General features: G+C 42.9%; 1 protein-coding gene across 1 annotated transcript in view; it reads right to left on the bottom strand.

The window, feature by feature from the left end:
* Positions 1 to 1,915: 1,915 nt before the first annotated feature.
* Positions 1,916 to 16,238, bottom strand: part of LOC138951357 (uncharacterized) — a 36,348-nt gene continuing 22,025 nt past the window's right edge. Inside the window, exons 10-17 of the mRNA XM_070322974.1 lie at positions 15,726 to 15,883; positions 14,772 to 14,879; positions 13,616 to 13,690; positions 11,739 to 11,868; positions 8,571 to 8,680; positions 4,856 to 5,035; positions 2,775 to 2,889; positions 1,916 to 2,280 (exon numbers count right to left, since the gene is read on the bottom strand). Coding sequence (XP_070179075.1) covers positions 2,108 to 2,280; positions 2,775 to 2,889; positions 4,856 to 5,035; positions 8,571 to 8,680; positions 11,739 to 11,868; positions 13,616 to 13,690; positions 14,772 to 14,879; positions 15,726 to 15,883 — 1,049 coding nt within the window. The 3' untranslated portion in view covers positions 1,916 to 2,107. The remainder of the gene's footprint in view (positions 2,281 to 2,774; positions 2,890 to 4,855; positions 5,036 to 8,570; positions 8,681 to 11,738; positions 11,869 to 13,615; positions 13,691 to 14,771; positions 14,880 to 15,725; positions 15,884 to 16,238) is intronic.

The raw sequence follows: 16,238 nt of genomic DNA, 5'->3' as shown, positions 1-16,238 counted from the left end.
TTGATAATAATTTTTATATATTTAATTTTCAGAGCTTGTTTTTAATCCAAATATAACATATTTATATGTTTTTGGAATCAGAAAATGATGGAGAATAAGATGAACGTAAATTTGGATCGTTTTATAAATTTTTATTTTTTTTTACAATTTTCAGATTTTTAATGACCAAAGTCATTAATTAATTTTTAAGCCACCAAGCTGAAATGCAATACCGAAGTCCGGGCTTTGTCGAAGATTACTTGACCAAAATTTCAACCAATTTGGTTGAAAAATGAGGGCGTGACAGTGCCGCCTCAACTTTCACGAAAAGCCGGATATGACGTCATCAAAGACATTTATCAAAAAAATGAAAAAAACGTTCGGGGATTTCATACCCAGGAACTCTCATGTCAAATTTCATAAAGATCGGTCCAGTAGTTTAGTCTGAATCGCTCTACACACACACACACACACACACACACACGCCACGACCCTCGTCTCGATTCCCCCCTCTACGTTAAAACATTTAGTCAAAACTTGACTAAATGTAAAAAGAAAAGCCCACAAGCCTGCTTCACGGTCAGATATTGTTTAATGAAAATGTTCACAATATGCACAATTAAAAAAGAGTTGCAAAAACAAAACAAAAACTGTGCCTTACTCTGTCTAATGTAGGCACTAAAACAAACAAACAAACAAAATCAGACAAACATGAATTGACTGTACTTAAATACTGATAGACAAAGACACATGAAAATTGAAATCGGTCAAGGTTGTATTTATAATTCAGTGCACACATTCTGCAATAAACAAAATGAATGAGAAATAGCCTGCATTACTATGTGGAAAACAAAAGAAAAAATGCACATAACGCAGGTGGGCAGAAAGAGAGTAAGGGAGGGAGAGACAGAGATGGGTGAAACCAGAGACATAGATTCAATGTATGTCTCTGGTGAAACTGAAGAGAGACAGGCAGAGAGAGATAGAGAAAAAGAGAGACAGTGAGGGATGAAAAGAGAGATGGGTGCTGAGACAGACGGAGTAACAGAGACAGACAAACGCAAAACAAGATTTCATGAAATAATGCTATTAATGACAATGAATACATCGAAATATTTCATGACATATCAAGTTGTACATCACAAGAAAAAAAATGGAAAATGGAAAAAATTAATAAGGTAAATGAACAATTGTGTGTGCATACGTGTGTGAGTGTGTGTGGGTGAGTGTGTGGGGAAGTAGGGGAGGGGAGACATGGGAACAGCTTTTTTTTCTTTTCTTTATTTGGTGTTTAACGTCGTTTTCAACCGTTCAAGGTTATATCACGACGGGGAAAGGGGTGAGATGGGATAGAGCCACTTGTTAATTGTTTCTTGTTCACAAAAGCACAAATAAAAAAATTGCTCCAGGGGCTTGCAACGTAGTACAATGTATTACCTTACTGGGAGAATGCAAGTTTCCAGTACAAAGGACTTAACATTTCTTACATACTGCTTGACTAAAATCTTTACAAACATTGACTATATTCTATACAAGAAACACTTAACAAGGGTAAAAGGAGAAACAGAATCCGTTAGTCGTCTCTTACGACATGCTGGGGAGCATCGGGTAAATTCTTCCCCCTACTGAACCCGCGGGGGGAATGGGAACAGCGCAAGCTCAGTAAAAACATCCGAAACTGAAGTAAATCATAGTGCGGACAATTATTTAAACAGTTTCTCGGTTGACCTGTACACAATGGCATAGTAAGTGTCACCACGAAAGCACAGTTGAGTGATAAACTAGTCTATAAACTATGGTTTACTCTCAGTTCAGACAGCATTTTCTCATCATCTGATGAAACTCTTTTTGGGGCATGTAATCTTTTTATTTTCAGACTCTCTAAGATTGACGTTCATATGACAGTTCCCAAGCCTGGGGATGGGGGTTTGGGGGGGGGGGGGGGGGAGGGCAAGACCCTGCAGTCTCAGTATAATAATCACTCTTCAGACAGCATTTTCTAATAATCTGATAAAACTCTTTTTGGGTGGCATTTGAATTTTAAAGTTCGCCAATCATATGACAGACATAAGCCTGGTGGGTGAAGGGGGGTGTGTGTGTGTGTGGGGGGGGGGGGGGGCTGAAAGCTCTAGGCGTCATTGCCAGAGGGTGACGCCACCTCATCCTTGTCATTGTCGAAGCGTTGCATGGAGATGCCGCCTCCGAAGGATCCTCCTTTCATCCTGTAGACGACGTACATTATTCCGAATCCCACAAGAGCGCCCATAATCAGCATGCCCACCGCCATACCGCCCATCGCTCCTGCACGCACACATTCAGAGAGGCATGAAAGCATGTGTCCTTTGCTGACGGAATCACCGAGAACCTGGTACGCCTTGTCCAAAGGCAGATTGTTGGGGCGGCGTGTTCGCCACGTGGCAGCACGCGCACACCCATACTTTGTCTGTCTGTCTGTCTGTCTGTCTGTCTGTCTTTCTGTCTTTCTGTCTGTCTGTCTCTCACTGACACACACACACTGTCAGCGACACACACACCTCACACACACACACACACACACACGTAATCACAAATAGACACACTCACGTACGCACGCATGCACACACACGCACACACATGTATGTATACGGCACACGCATGAACGCACACACAACTGAATACAAACACACTCACACACAACCACAACCATCACCACCACCGGCAACACACACACACTCACACAAAAACCGGCTTCGCCCTACACACACACACACACACACACACACACACACACACCGTGACACACACACAATTCCTACCTCCAGTGTAGCCGGAGCTGGATGAATCTGGGTTGGGGGCGGCAGAACGTCGCTGTCGGGAACTGGATTGTATCGAGTACTCCGGTCCTGCTGGCTTCACCGTGAGCTTGTTCAGCTGTAACGCAGGAAAATAAGTTCACGGTCATGACCATCATCAACCCATGTCAAGGTCATTCAAAACTCGCTTGACTAGAACTCTCGTCTTCACCGTGTTCACTCAGTGGTTGAAACAGGGTTAACAGGTCAAGGTTATGACCTTCACCAACCAATGTCAAGGTTATTCAAACTCACTTGACTAGAACTCTCGTCTTCGCTGTGTTCAGTGGTTGAAACAAGGTTAACAGGTCAAGGTTATGACCTACATCAACTTAGGTCAAGGTTACTTTACAATGTTCGCCTCACCGTGATTTTGTTCAGCTGCAAATCATGGTAAATAGTTTCGCCGCGTGGGTTCGTTTCCCATTTTGTTGCGCTCTTTTGTCAACGGGACAGAGAGTTCAGGCGTAATTAAGTGCCCTCTTTGACTCGAGAGTCAAGAAGGCAAGACGACCAGTTATCAAAGTAAAAAGCCGACGTAGAACGTCAATGGTGTGAAGTCTATCTCAACACCAGGCTGGGTGATTCTCTTCAGATCCGCGAATTTCAGAGGAAACCTGATTGATTGGTTTAGTGAGAAAGAAAAGGTAATCTCTGAGGAAAATCACTTTATATATAGACCTAGTACACCACACGTCCCGATCAGTGTACTTTGGTAAACTATCCAGAAATACTGACATTTCCTGCCAGGAAAGGCCTCGAATACAATCCAGAAATTTCCAAAGTCAATTTTGACACCCACCCCCCCCCCCCCTCTATTTAAGACTTCCTCCCTTTCAAGACTGCTTTTTTTGACTCACATGCGAAGCAAAAGTGAGTCTATGTACTCACCCGAGTCGTCCGTCCGTCCGTCCGGCCGTCCGGCTGGACGTCCGGCCGGCCGTCCGGAAAACTTTAACGTTGGATATTTCTTGGACACTATTCAGTCTATCAGTACCAAATTTGGCAAGATGGTGTATGATGACAAGGCCCCAAAAAACATACATAGCATCTTGACCTTGCTTCAAGGTCAAGGTCGCAGGGGCCATAAATGTTGTCTAAAAAACAGCTATTTTTCACATTTTTCCCATTTTCTCTGAAGTTTTTGATATTGAATACCTCACCTATATATGATATATAGGGCAAAGTAAGCCCCATCTTTTGATACCAGTTTGGTTTACCTTGCTTCAAGGTCAAGGTCACAGGAGCTCTTCAAAGTTGGATTGTATACATATTTTGAAGTGACCTTGACCCTGAACTATGGAAGATAACTGTTTCAAACTTAAAAATTATGTGGGGCACATGTTATGCTTTCATCATGAGACACATTTGGTCACATATGATCAAGGTCAAGGTCACTTTGACCCTTATGAAATGTGACCAAAATAAGGTAGTGAACCACTAAAAGTGACCATATCTCATGGTAGAAAGAGCCAAAAAGCACCATGGTACTTCCTATGTCTTGAATTAACAGCTTTGTGTTGCATGACCTTGGATGACCTTGACCTTGGGTCAAGGTCACATGTATTTTGGTAGGAAAAATGTGTAAAGCAGTTCTTAGTGTATGATGTCATTGCTATGTAAAGGTCAAGGTCAAGCATGTGAGTCGTATGGGCTTTGCCCTTCTTGTTCGGATTTGCTGTCCATCGAGGCATTGCCCCTGCACCCCACCAGGGCCTTGACGGCCCCTGGACCCCGGCCTATTTCAGAGCTATTTTTGTTGCGGTTTTTATCCAAGACAGTAGTTACCCAGCTTGCAACACTATTTTCGTCGCTATTTGTACCAGTACACGAGACAGAGATTTCAGTCGAAAGTGCTCTCTTTGACCTGAGAGTCAACCAAGGGAAGACAACCCGTTATAGTCGAAGTAAAAAAAAAACCCGACGAAGAACACCAACACTCACGTTGTTAAAGCCTGGCAAAGACACAAGGGAAGACAACCCATTATCAAAGTCATAAAACCGACGTAGAACGTCAACGGCGTGATGTCTATCCCAACACTCACGTTGGTAAAGCCTGGGGAGGACACAAGGATGGAAAGCTCTCCCTTGCTGACCGAGTCGCTGAGAACCTGGTACGCCTCGGCCAGAGTTGGTTCGTCGGGCGCGTTGGCCACGTCACCGGGCAGCGGGGCCTTGTCCAGCAGGTCAAAGGTCACCAGCACGTTCTCACCGGCCTCTTGAGCCTGCCAGAAAGACATTTTATTATGAATATATGTAGTGAATACAGTGAAACCCCCCTTTTAAGACTCCCCCCCCCCCCAATTTTTTTTAAAAGACTTACCTCCTTTCAAGACCTTACTTTTTCAGATCTATTTGTCAAGTAGACACTTTATTATCTCAGTAGTCAATACATAAAAACCGGCACGGTTGGCCTTGTGGTAAGGCGTCCGCCCCGTGATCGGGAGGTCGTGGGTTCGAACCCCGGCCGGGTCATACCTAAGACTTTAAAATTGGCAATCTAGTGGCTGCTCCGCCTGGCGTCTGGCATTATGGGGTTAGTGCTAGGACTGCTTGGTCCGGTGTCAGAATAATGTGACTGGGTGAGACATGAAGCCTGTGCTGCGACTTCTGTCTTGTGTGTGGCGCACGTTATATGTCAAAGCAGCACCGCCCTGATATGGCCCTTCGTGGTCGGCTGGGCGTTAAAGGCACAGTGCAGCTCACAGCCTTCGTTATGCGTTTTTGTTGCACCTGAGTGCATTTACAGTTCAAAATTTCTCCTATGGTAGTAAAACAAACCCAAAACTACCCAACGACGACATCTGTGAAGCTCGACAGTTTCTTGTTCACGCGAGTGCATAAATTAACCTAGTTATTATGTGGTGTTTGGTCGGAGTTCGATTCAACTGCCGTGATTCCGGCTTCCATTTTGTTTTACACAAACTCATGATCTTCTTCTGCGTTCGTGGGCTGAAACTCCCACGTACACTCGTGTTTTTTGCACGAGTGGAATTTTACGTGTATGACCGTTTTTTACCCCGCCATTTAGGCAGCCATACGCCGTTTTCGGAGGAAGCATGCTGGGTATTTTCGTGTTTCTATAACCCACCGAACTCTGACATGGATTACAGGATCTTTTTCGTGCGCACTTGGTCTTGTGCTTGCGTGTACACACGGGGGTGTTCGGACACCGAGGAGAGTCTGCACACAAAGTTGACTCTGAGAAATAAATCTCTCGCCGAACGTGGGGACGAACTCACGCTGACAGCGGCCAACTGAATACAAATCCAGCGCGCTACCGACTGAGCTACATCCCCGCCCAAAACTCATGATGACGTCTGACATAGTTTGCTAGTGACGTGTCTTTTTGTGCATGATGTGGTGATCTACCTGATCTAAATTTAGATCCAAAAATAGGCCAAGACCAGCCGGGTCCGAGTACGAAATTAATTCGTTAAAAAATCGCAGTTCTTGACTCTTTGGGTGCAAGTCAATGAAACTTGGTAGTTCTTCTAACGGATAGCTGCCTGAGGTATGACTAAAAGCCCCAGGGGCTCCGTGCACCTGGATTTGACAAGTTCAGTACCTTTAAGCAAACAAACAAACAAACAAGTCGCGTAAGGCGAAAATACAATATTTAGTCAAGTAGCTGTCGAACTCACAGAATGAAACTGAACGCAACGCAACGCAGCAAGACCGTATACTCGTAGCATCGTCACTCCACCGCCCGTGGCAAAGGCAGTGCCCGTGGAATTGACAAGATCTGAGAAGAGCGGGATATTCGTTGCGCTGAGAAGGATAGCACGCTTTTCTGTACCTCTCTTCGTTTTAACTTTCTGAGCGTGTTTTTAATCCAAACATATCATATCTATATATTTTTGGAATCAGGAACCGACAAGAAATAAGATGAAAGTGTTTTTAAATTGATTTCGAAAAAAAAAATTTGATAATAATTTTTATATATTTAATTTTCAGAGCTTGTTTTTAATCCGAATATAACATATTTATATGTTTTTGGAATCAGCAAATGATGGAGAATAAGATAAACGTAAATTTGGATCGTTTTATAAATTTTTTATTTTTTTTTACAATTTTCAGATTTTTAATGACCTAAGTCATCAATTAATTTTTAAGTCACCAAGCTGAAATGCAATACCGAATCCCGGGCTTCGTCGAAGATTACTTGAGCAAAATTTCAACCAATTTGGTTGAAAAATGAGGGCGTGACAGTGCCGCCTCAACTTTCACGAAAAGCCGGATATGACGTCATCAAAGACATTTATCAAAAAAATGAAAAAAACGTTCGGGGATTTCATACCCAGGAACTCTCATGTCAAATTTCATAAAGATCGGTCCAGTAGTTTAGTCTGAATCGCTCTACACACACACACACACACACACACACGCACACACATACACCATACCCTCGTTTCGATTCCCCCTCGATGTTAAAATATTTAGTCAAAACTTGACTAAATATAAAAATACAATAAAACCCCATTTTAAAGACACAAGTAGACACTTTGTTGTCTCGGTCTTGGACCCCCCCCCCCCCCTCCTCCCCCCCCCCCCCCCCCTTTAAAGACCCCCAATTCTAGAACTGTCACACCTTTTAAGACTTTCCTTTTTCAGATTTTCTGTCAAGTAGACACTTTATTATCTCGGTAGTGAATACAGTGGAATCCCCCATGTTTTGAGACCCGCACATTTATAAGACTTCATAACTATTAAGCTTTCTAAATGCATGCGACATTATGATGAATGTTTGTTCGTTTCAATGCTTATTCTGCAAGGTGCCAGGAGACTTGCTACCGGCACGGTTGGCCTAGTGGTAAGGCGTCCGCCCCGTGATCGGGAGGTCGTGGGTTCGAACCCCGGCCGGGTCATAGCTAAGACATTAAAATTGGCAATCTAGTGGCTGCTCCGCCTGGCGTCTGGCATTATGGGGTTAGTGCTAGGACTGGTTGGTCCGGTGTCAGAATAATGTGACTGGGTGAGACACGAAGCCTGTGCTGCGACTTCTGTCTTGTGTGTGGCGCACGTTATAATTATGTCAAAGCAGCACCGCCCTGATACGGCCCTTCGTGGTCGACTGGGCGTTAAACAAACAAACAAACAAACAAAAAGGAGACTTGCTACTTACTCTTGCTGCAAATGTCGGAAGCATTTGGAGCGCTTACTTTTCTTTGTTTCACAGATCATAAGGCCAACCAAAAAACGTTGTATGTTTCTGGTCACCCGACCCTACCTAGTTTTTTCCCGCCGACCCTAGAAAAAAAGCGTCAAAACAAAAGTAACAGACGGCAGACGACACAAGGGGGATAACCCCGCATCCCTTTTGTCTCATTTCTTTTGTAAAGTGTTGTCTTTCTCTTTGTATAGTAAGTCCAGTCTCTTTGCGTCACTGTATAGTTATTTTCTACCCTAAACCAACAACAACAACAACAACAACAAAACAAAACAAACAAAAAAACCCTACCTACCTACCCTATTTTTTGTAGTTACCAGAAACATACAACTTTTTTGGGGGGCCTAAGATGGCACTCTGGCTCATTTGATTAAGATTCTTACCTTATATAAGCTACAATGTATCGGCATATCAGAGAAAGTAAACAGAATTATTTTCACGGAAAGACCGTGCCTTGAACTTCAAGTTGAAGAAATAATTTTTAAAAAAAGCAACAGCAAAAGAATGCATGATCAACAAACAAACAAAAATAATTAAAAAAATATCTACAAAAAAATCTAAAATATATATATATAAATAAATAAACTGACGTCGAGCTTCGAAATCCTGAGGGGAGACACGCTGAGGGCAGCCTCCAGGCTGAGCAAGACGAAATACTTAAACACTTTGACGTCACCAGCAACCACGTCACGGAAACGACCTGCAAAGCAACCGTCATGTCACGCTTGTTAGTAGACAAGACAAGACAATAGTTTATTTCCTGATAGGCCATTAGCCCCTGGAAAGGGGGTAATTATATACAGTGAGTACCTTTCGTACAGCGTGCAACGTGAAAAAAACATATGAAATAAGACATGTCTAAATCAAATGTCAAAAACGCTTGTTAGTGGAGAGGTTTAAGTCAAGATGGTAGACGTGAAGTGCGTCCACCGAGTAAGTACCCAGTGGTAACGTTAACGGCCTCTGCTCTAATCACCACAGTTATAGCTCGAGTCTATCGGACTGTAACGTCAGAGATATGAGCAAGGCGCGAAAGTATGACGGCTTACTAGTGCCAAAACCTCATAATTGTAATTATCAAGGGAAAATGAGTAATTTCCCCTTGATAATTACCATTTTCAGGTGTTTATTACTATTACTAATTTTCCCGGAATAATTACTAACTTTCACCTGTTAATTACTAATTTTTAGTTTTGGCTCACTTCCTGACGGATTGCTAGTGCCAAAACTAAAAATTAGTAATTTTCCCGTGAAAATGAGTAACTAACACGTGAAAACAGTAACTGACAGCGTTAATTAGTAATTATCACGTGATAATGGGTAACCCCAGGTTTTGGCACTAGTAAGTCGTCATACCCAGGTTTTGGCACTAGTAAGCCGTCATACGAAGGGACACATTTGCTATTGTTGTGAATATGCCTGAAACTGATAAGGCCGGTGTAACACGAGAAAATTACTCCCACAAGATTTTTAATCCGGAGTAAACATTTCGTACAAAAAAAGTTACTCCCTTTACGAAAAAAGCACTCCCCCATTGCACGAGAAAATGACTCCCCACGACAGGTGAGTTCCGAGTAAACATTTCGTACACATATTACTCCCCTGACGAATAAATAACGAATAAATTACTTCACCCCAACACGAACAATTTAACTTCCCATGCCAGGTGTACGAAATTTTTACTCCATTGTCCCCTGTTAGCCTTGGTGGTGGAAGGGATGGAAGGAGGGTAGCGCGACATTCGTGTGCGCGAGATCACTTATTGGCATTATCCCTTCGCCCGCATCCCATTTTTGCGTACGAGATTTTTACTGGAAGTAAAACAAACGGGGAGTAAAAATTTCGTGGAGGGAGTAATTTTTTCGTGCCTTGGGGAGTTCTTTTCTGGTACGAAAAGTGTACTCGGAGTAAGAAATTCGTACGAAATATTTACTCCGGAGTAAATTTTTCGTGGAGTAAAGATTTCGTGTTACACCGGAGTTGGGATGAGTTGAAAGAACCATAGTGGTGGAAGTGAAAGACAGTGGGATCGATCGGGAGATGATACGAGGAGGATGAAGGGGACTGATCTATTTTATTTATTTATTTTATTTACGAGGATTTATATCGCGCACGTATCTCACCACACAAGGCGACTCAAGGCGCATGTTACCTATTAATGCCGTGTGAGATGGAATTTTTTACACAATATATCACGCATTCACATCGGCCAGTAGATCGACTGCCTTTAGGCGCTGCATCCACCTTTCACGGCCTATTATTCCAGGTCACACGGGTATTTTGGTGGACATTTTTATCTACGCCTATACAATTTTGCCAGGAAAGACCCTTTTGTCAATCGTGGGATCTTTAACGTGCATACCCCAATGTAGTGTACACGAAGGGACCTCGGTTTATCGTCTCATCCGAAAGACTAGCACTTGAACCCACCACCTAGGTTAGGAAAGGGGGGAGAAAATTGCTAACGCCCTGACCCAGGGTCGAACTCGCAACCTCTCGCTTCCGAGCGCAAGTGCGTTACCACTCGGCTACCCAGACCCTCTACTATGGTTCAAGGTTATGTAGGGGAAGGGCTCCTAATATGGACCGGCTCCTAATATGGACCACCTCCTGTTCTGACAAACTAACGGCGCTAGAGCGCTCAAAACAATTTCATTGGCTGTATTCACCCTCTCTGGATAACTTTCACATGTCAAATTAGTTGCAGAAACACAAACCTCAAAACCGGTTGGCAAGGTTCACTCTAAATTTGCTGCCTAAAACGGACTCGTTTCTGTACACAGCCAAAGCTTTTATCACACAAAAATTGCTACATATGACAGCTAAGACCGTATTTGTTATATTTTAGCAGTGTTGACCCCGAGTTTCTACTGCAAACAAAAAATAATGGCAAAATCTTAAAGTATGTGTGAGTACCCTAATATGGACCACCTTCAACAAATCGAAGAAAATAAAAGCTAAATGCTATTTTCATTAATTCATTCAGAAGCTTGCTGGAAATAACCTATAACTAGCCTTCGAGATTTAAAAAAAATATCACAAATAGTCTTCTTTTCGTGGAAGTTGATAATTTCACTTATTTTCACTCTGTTTTGGATAAGCTTCTTTAGTTTCCTGGTGTGCTTCAAATAATGCTCTCATCAACCCGAAACAGATAAATCTAAAGCATATTTTGATTAGTCTGACTTGCACACTAAGTTGTATCATGTTATTTTGAAGTATAGGGGGCTTTTTACAGTGATTCGAGAAGGCTGCTTCAGTGGTCCATATTAGGCGCCCAGGCTCTTAATATGGAACATTTGTGTTTTTTTTCTGTATCTAATTTTTGCTGAATATCTATCAAAGCTATTTCACTCTAATTAGGCCAAACGGTTAACCTAAGAGAGAAGGACTACCAAACACAAAATGAAACTTCTTCGCAAGAAAACAAGCTAGTTATCAGCATGAAACAAAAAGTGGTCCGTACTAGAGCCCTTCCCCTACTTGGAATATGGAAAACAAAGTTTCTACACTGGCTAGGTCTGTAGCTCACGCACGCACGCACGCAGGCTAGCACACGCACGCGGGCACGCGCACGCACACACACACACACACACACACACACACACACACATTGACTCACACAGTCACGCACATAGTCACACACACTCACACACACACACGCGCACTCACACGCACGCACACACACACAAACACACACGCACGCACACACACCCCGCTCCCTCCCACACACACACACACGTTCATGTCAGTCCTACCTGGAACAAGGAAGGCGAAGTTTTTGGACTGGGTGGGTCCATAACACGAGCTGAGGTCGTACGTCAGGATATTGGGTTCCTCGGCGTTGTACTCGTAGAAACTCATCTGTCTGTGGATCGGGTTGTCCTGCTGCAAGGTCAAGGTCAAAGCGGGGTGAAGGTCATAATCAAGTTCAAGGTCGAGGGTAAAAGTTTTAAAATGACCCTATGTTTCTTTCACAATTTCTGATGTTTTATATCTATATATATATATATATTTATATAATACGTTTTAAACAGCCAAAATAATTACTAATTAACTCAGAATTTGTAATCAGGTTAAAACTAACGAAAACACTAGTTATAATAACGAGTTTCATGGATTAATAAAATGATGATTAAGAGAGAGAGAGAGAGAGAGAGAGAGAGAGAGAGAGAGAGGGAGATGTAGGACATTTTATTGATTAAACACACAAGGTTTATTTCAACGGGGTGTGTGTGTGTGTGTGTGTGTGTGTGTGTGGGGGGGGGGGGGGGTCAGTAATACATGCCGTGTGTTTGTATTTATGGACAATCAACCGGTTTTATCTCTTTCTCTCTAACATATACTCACACGAACGCACGCACGCTCTCACTCTCTCTCACTCACTCTTAAACCTAAAGACATATCCAGCGCATGAATTAACATACAGTGCTAACATACATTATCGGCTTTCAATCATTCTCTATCGTTCCACGGCACAAACTCTCTCTCTCTCTCTTTCTCTTTCTCTTTCTCCTCTCTCTCTCTCTCTCTCTCTCTCTCTCTCTCTCTCTCTCTCTCTCTCTCTCTCTCTCTCTCTCTCTCTCCCTCTCTCTCTCTCTCCCTCTCTCTCTTTCTAACATACAAACATTTCCAGCGCAAAAATCAACAATTTGAATAGGTACAACAACACAAGTGTACTACACCAGCATACATTATTTACAATCAAACCTGCTCTAACATTCCACGGCACAAACTATGTATAACACATCGCCGTCTCGTTCACCTGTTCCACATTGGGTAACTAGTCCAAAAAACTTTTCCTTTTTTGAAAAACACGATATAAGAATCTGGCCACATGCACCACTGAATCCCCTTTATCTACAGACATAACACGTAAAATACTGTTCGCATCTTCACTCTGGGTTTTTTCTCTTAGTATTTTGACATCAAGTCTATAATCACAATATCCTTTGCATACAAACAATACATGTTTCTCGTCTTCCACGTCCTCTCTGCATACAGGGCAAATCAAAAGGCCCGGTACAACGTCAGTTCGATAGCGGCATTTGTGAGTGTTTATGGGTGAAATACCAAATCGAAATTGTATGTATGCATCTCGAAAACAGCGGAGCTGAATATGGTCTATATACACTTCAGCGCGAATTTCTTGTTTAAAGAGCGAATAAAATTCAAATCGCTCCGAGTTCATGATGCTTGTTGTGCCAGTCTTGCTGGAAGCAATCAAACAGTCGTTGTCTGAATACTGCTATAAATCGATTCAAATCGCCTACACCTACACAACTCACACAAACAACAAACAGAAGAGAGAGAGAGAGAGAGAGAGAGAGAGAGAGAGAGAGAGAGAGAGAGAGAGAGAGAGAGAGATAAAGAGAGAGCGAGAGAGATAAAGAGAGAGCGAGAGAGAGAGAGAGCGGGAGAGAGAGAGCGAGAGAGAGAGATAGCGAGAGAGAGAGAGAGAGAGAGAGAGAGAGAGAGAGAGAGAGAGAGAGAGAGAGAGAGAGAGAGAGGGTTGAAGAGTTGCAGAAATCAATAAGAAATACAAAAGATCGAGCGAATGCCTTCAGGCAGACACACACAAGAATGACGTACACACTTCAAGAAAAAACACAGAGGGCAACAGTCAGATAATTACGTTATCGGAGAAGACTTCCAACATGATGGGCAGTACAGGGTTATCCCGGAATCCCATACTCTGCAGAAAGTCTTCCTGTCAGGTCAAACAGAACAAAATAATCATCATCATTGTCATCATCATTTTCTAGATTATCTGATGTAAATGGTCGTTGTTTATGGAAATGTAAGTTATCAATGCTTGTATGTTATTTCCTACGAGGAAACTTTTGATATGTAAAATGTTGAATTTTAATGTCCAATGTAAAGCGCCAGGAGACTGTCATTTGGCGGTGAACAGCGCTATAAAAGAATGTTTTATTATTATTATTATTATTATTATTAGTAGTAGTAGTAGTAGTAGTACTACTATAGTAGTAGTAGTAGTAGTAGTAGTAGTAGTAGTAGTACGTAGTAGTAGTAGTAGTAGTAGTAGTAGTAGTAGTACGTAGTAGTAGTAGTAGTCAAGCCCCTGGAGCAATTTTTTGATTAGTGCTTTTGTGAACAAGAAACACTTAACAAGTGGCTCTATCCCATCTCCCCCCTTTCCCCTATCCCATCTCTCCCCTTTCCCTCGTCGCGATATAACCTTCGTGGTTGAAAACGACGTTAAACACCAAATAAAGAAAAGTCATAGTAGTAGTAGTAGTAGTAGTAGTAGTAGTAGTAGTAGTAGTAGTAGTAGTAGTAGTAGTAGTATCGTCGTGTCGTCGTCGTTATCGTCATCATCATCATCAACCATCAATCATCAATCATTCATTATCAATCATCATCATCATCGTCTGGCCACGCAAAAATAAATTCTTTGAAAAATGCTCGCTCTTTACGGATGTTCTCAAGCGGTGAGTGTTTAAACGAAAGGGTGTTTGTACTGTGTGTAAAAGCCCGACAGTGTCTGTGACCAGAAACGGATGGTTTACGGGAAGCTGAGTGTGCCTTTAAGTTCGGAACTCAATCCGTCAATTAATTTCACGATAAATATTCTTTGGTTTGATTAAAGCGACTTGTTTCACAAATCAGTCAAAAACGCCACTGGAGGAGTGTGAGCTATGAATTTATCACGCTTTAAGTTCAACATTATGATTTTTGAAGAACAAAGTCAAAACTGAGTTAAGTCCTGGTCTGTCGTAATTGTTTTTGATTATTGAATTGTTCAAAAGCTTCTCCCTTGCACTGACCGAGGCGAAATACCATGTCCAGGTGGTGGCCGGGTTGTTGGTGGTGGGGTCGGGGTAATCAAACCTCTCCGCTGCCCAGGAGAAACAGTCCACACCACGGATGTTACGCTGCAATGCCCACACTACTGAATTTTAATTTGTTAAATTTTTTTAATCTAATATACATCGTACAAGAAATAAACATCATCATTTCTACATAGTGACAATGCTTCCTTCCAAGTATGTGGAACGAGGCATCAGGCACAAGAATAGTACGAGACGGAGGTTGAAGGTAAGGACGAGAGAGTGCAGAAAAGAGAGAGAGAGAGAGAGAGAGAGAGAGAGAGAGAGAGAGAGAGAGAGAGAGGTGAGTGAGATAAAGATAGAGAGAGAGGTGAGTGAGAGAGATAGAGAGAGAGAGAGGTGAGAGAGAGAGAGGTGAGTGAGAGAGAGAGAGAGAGGTGAGAGAGAGAGAGGTGAGTGAGAGAGAGAGAGAGGTGAGTCAGTGAGAGAGAGAGAGGTGAGAGAGAGAGAGAGAGAGAGAGAGAGAGAGAGAGAGAGAGAGAGAGAGAGAGAGAGAGAGAGAAATGGTTACAGAAAGGGGCGAAGAGAGAAAGGAAGAAGAGAGAAATGAAGAACAGAGAGCGGAGGTAGCAAATAAAACACAGTATGTCAAAAAGGAGATGAAGGGAGCATCGAGATATGCAGCTTGGGGAATAAAACAGTCCTTAGGCCTTACACTTGGCACAAACGGAAAAACTTAATGATTTACGATACCTACTGATACATGCACATATTGCATGTCAAGAACAACGCATGTTACGCTGCTATGCACACACCACTTAATGCTATACGATACCGATACATGCACATCACGCATGTCAAACACCAATCATGTTACGGCTGCAGTGCACACACCACTTAATGCTATACGATACTGATACATGCACATCACGCATGTCACACACCACTCACCACGCCTTGGTACACATAGTTATGGTTGAGATCAAGGAATTCATTGGGGTTCCTCAAGCGAACGTGGGTGGCATCCACATTGATGTTGTCGAACGCGTGTTCACCAATCATCTGCACCGTACAGTTCGCACGCAGCACGTCGATGACGTAAGCCACTCCTGTAACAAGCACGCCCATTGGTCAGATCTCAGAAATTTCTACTGCGCAGTACTGTACAGTGACACCCTCCCCCCTCTCCCTTTTAAAGCTGAACATCCGCCTCCTGGGCTTAGGTGAACCAAGCAAACCTTGGTGCCTCCTAAAACGGGTGGGGATAAATCGCGGGGTAGGATAGGTTGAAACTGAGATTTGTTGTGACTTCAACCAATCAGATCCCGCGGCTCGTTCCCACCCAGTTGGATGGCACCCAGTTTTGCTTCGTGCACTTCAGCCCAGGAGACCAATCCTTGTAATAGAAAGGCCACAGAGGTAAATTAATGCTGCCCTACATGCCAACTGGCATAACGGGCAGTA

Source organism: Littorina saxatilis, linkage group LG16 (assembly GCF_037325665.1).
Source record: "Littorina saxatilis isolate snail1 linkage group LG16, US_GU_Lsax_2.0, whole genome shotgun sequence".
Classification (NCBI taxonomy): Eukaryota; Metazoa; Mollusca; class Gastropoda; order Littorinimorpha; family Littorinidae; genus Littorina; species Littorina saxatilis.
This window is presented reverse-complemented; position numbering and strand designations above follow the sequence as displayed.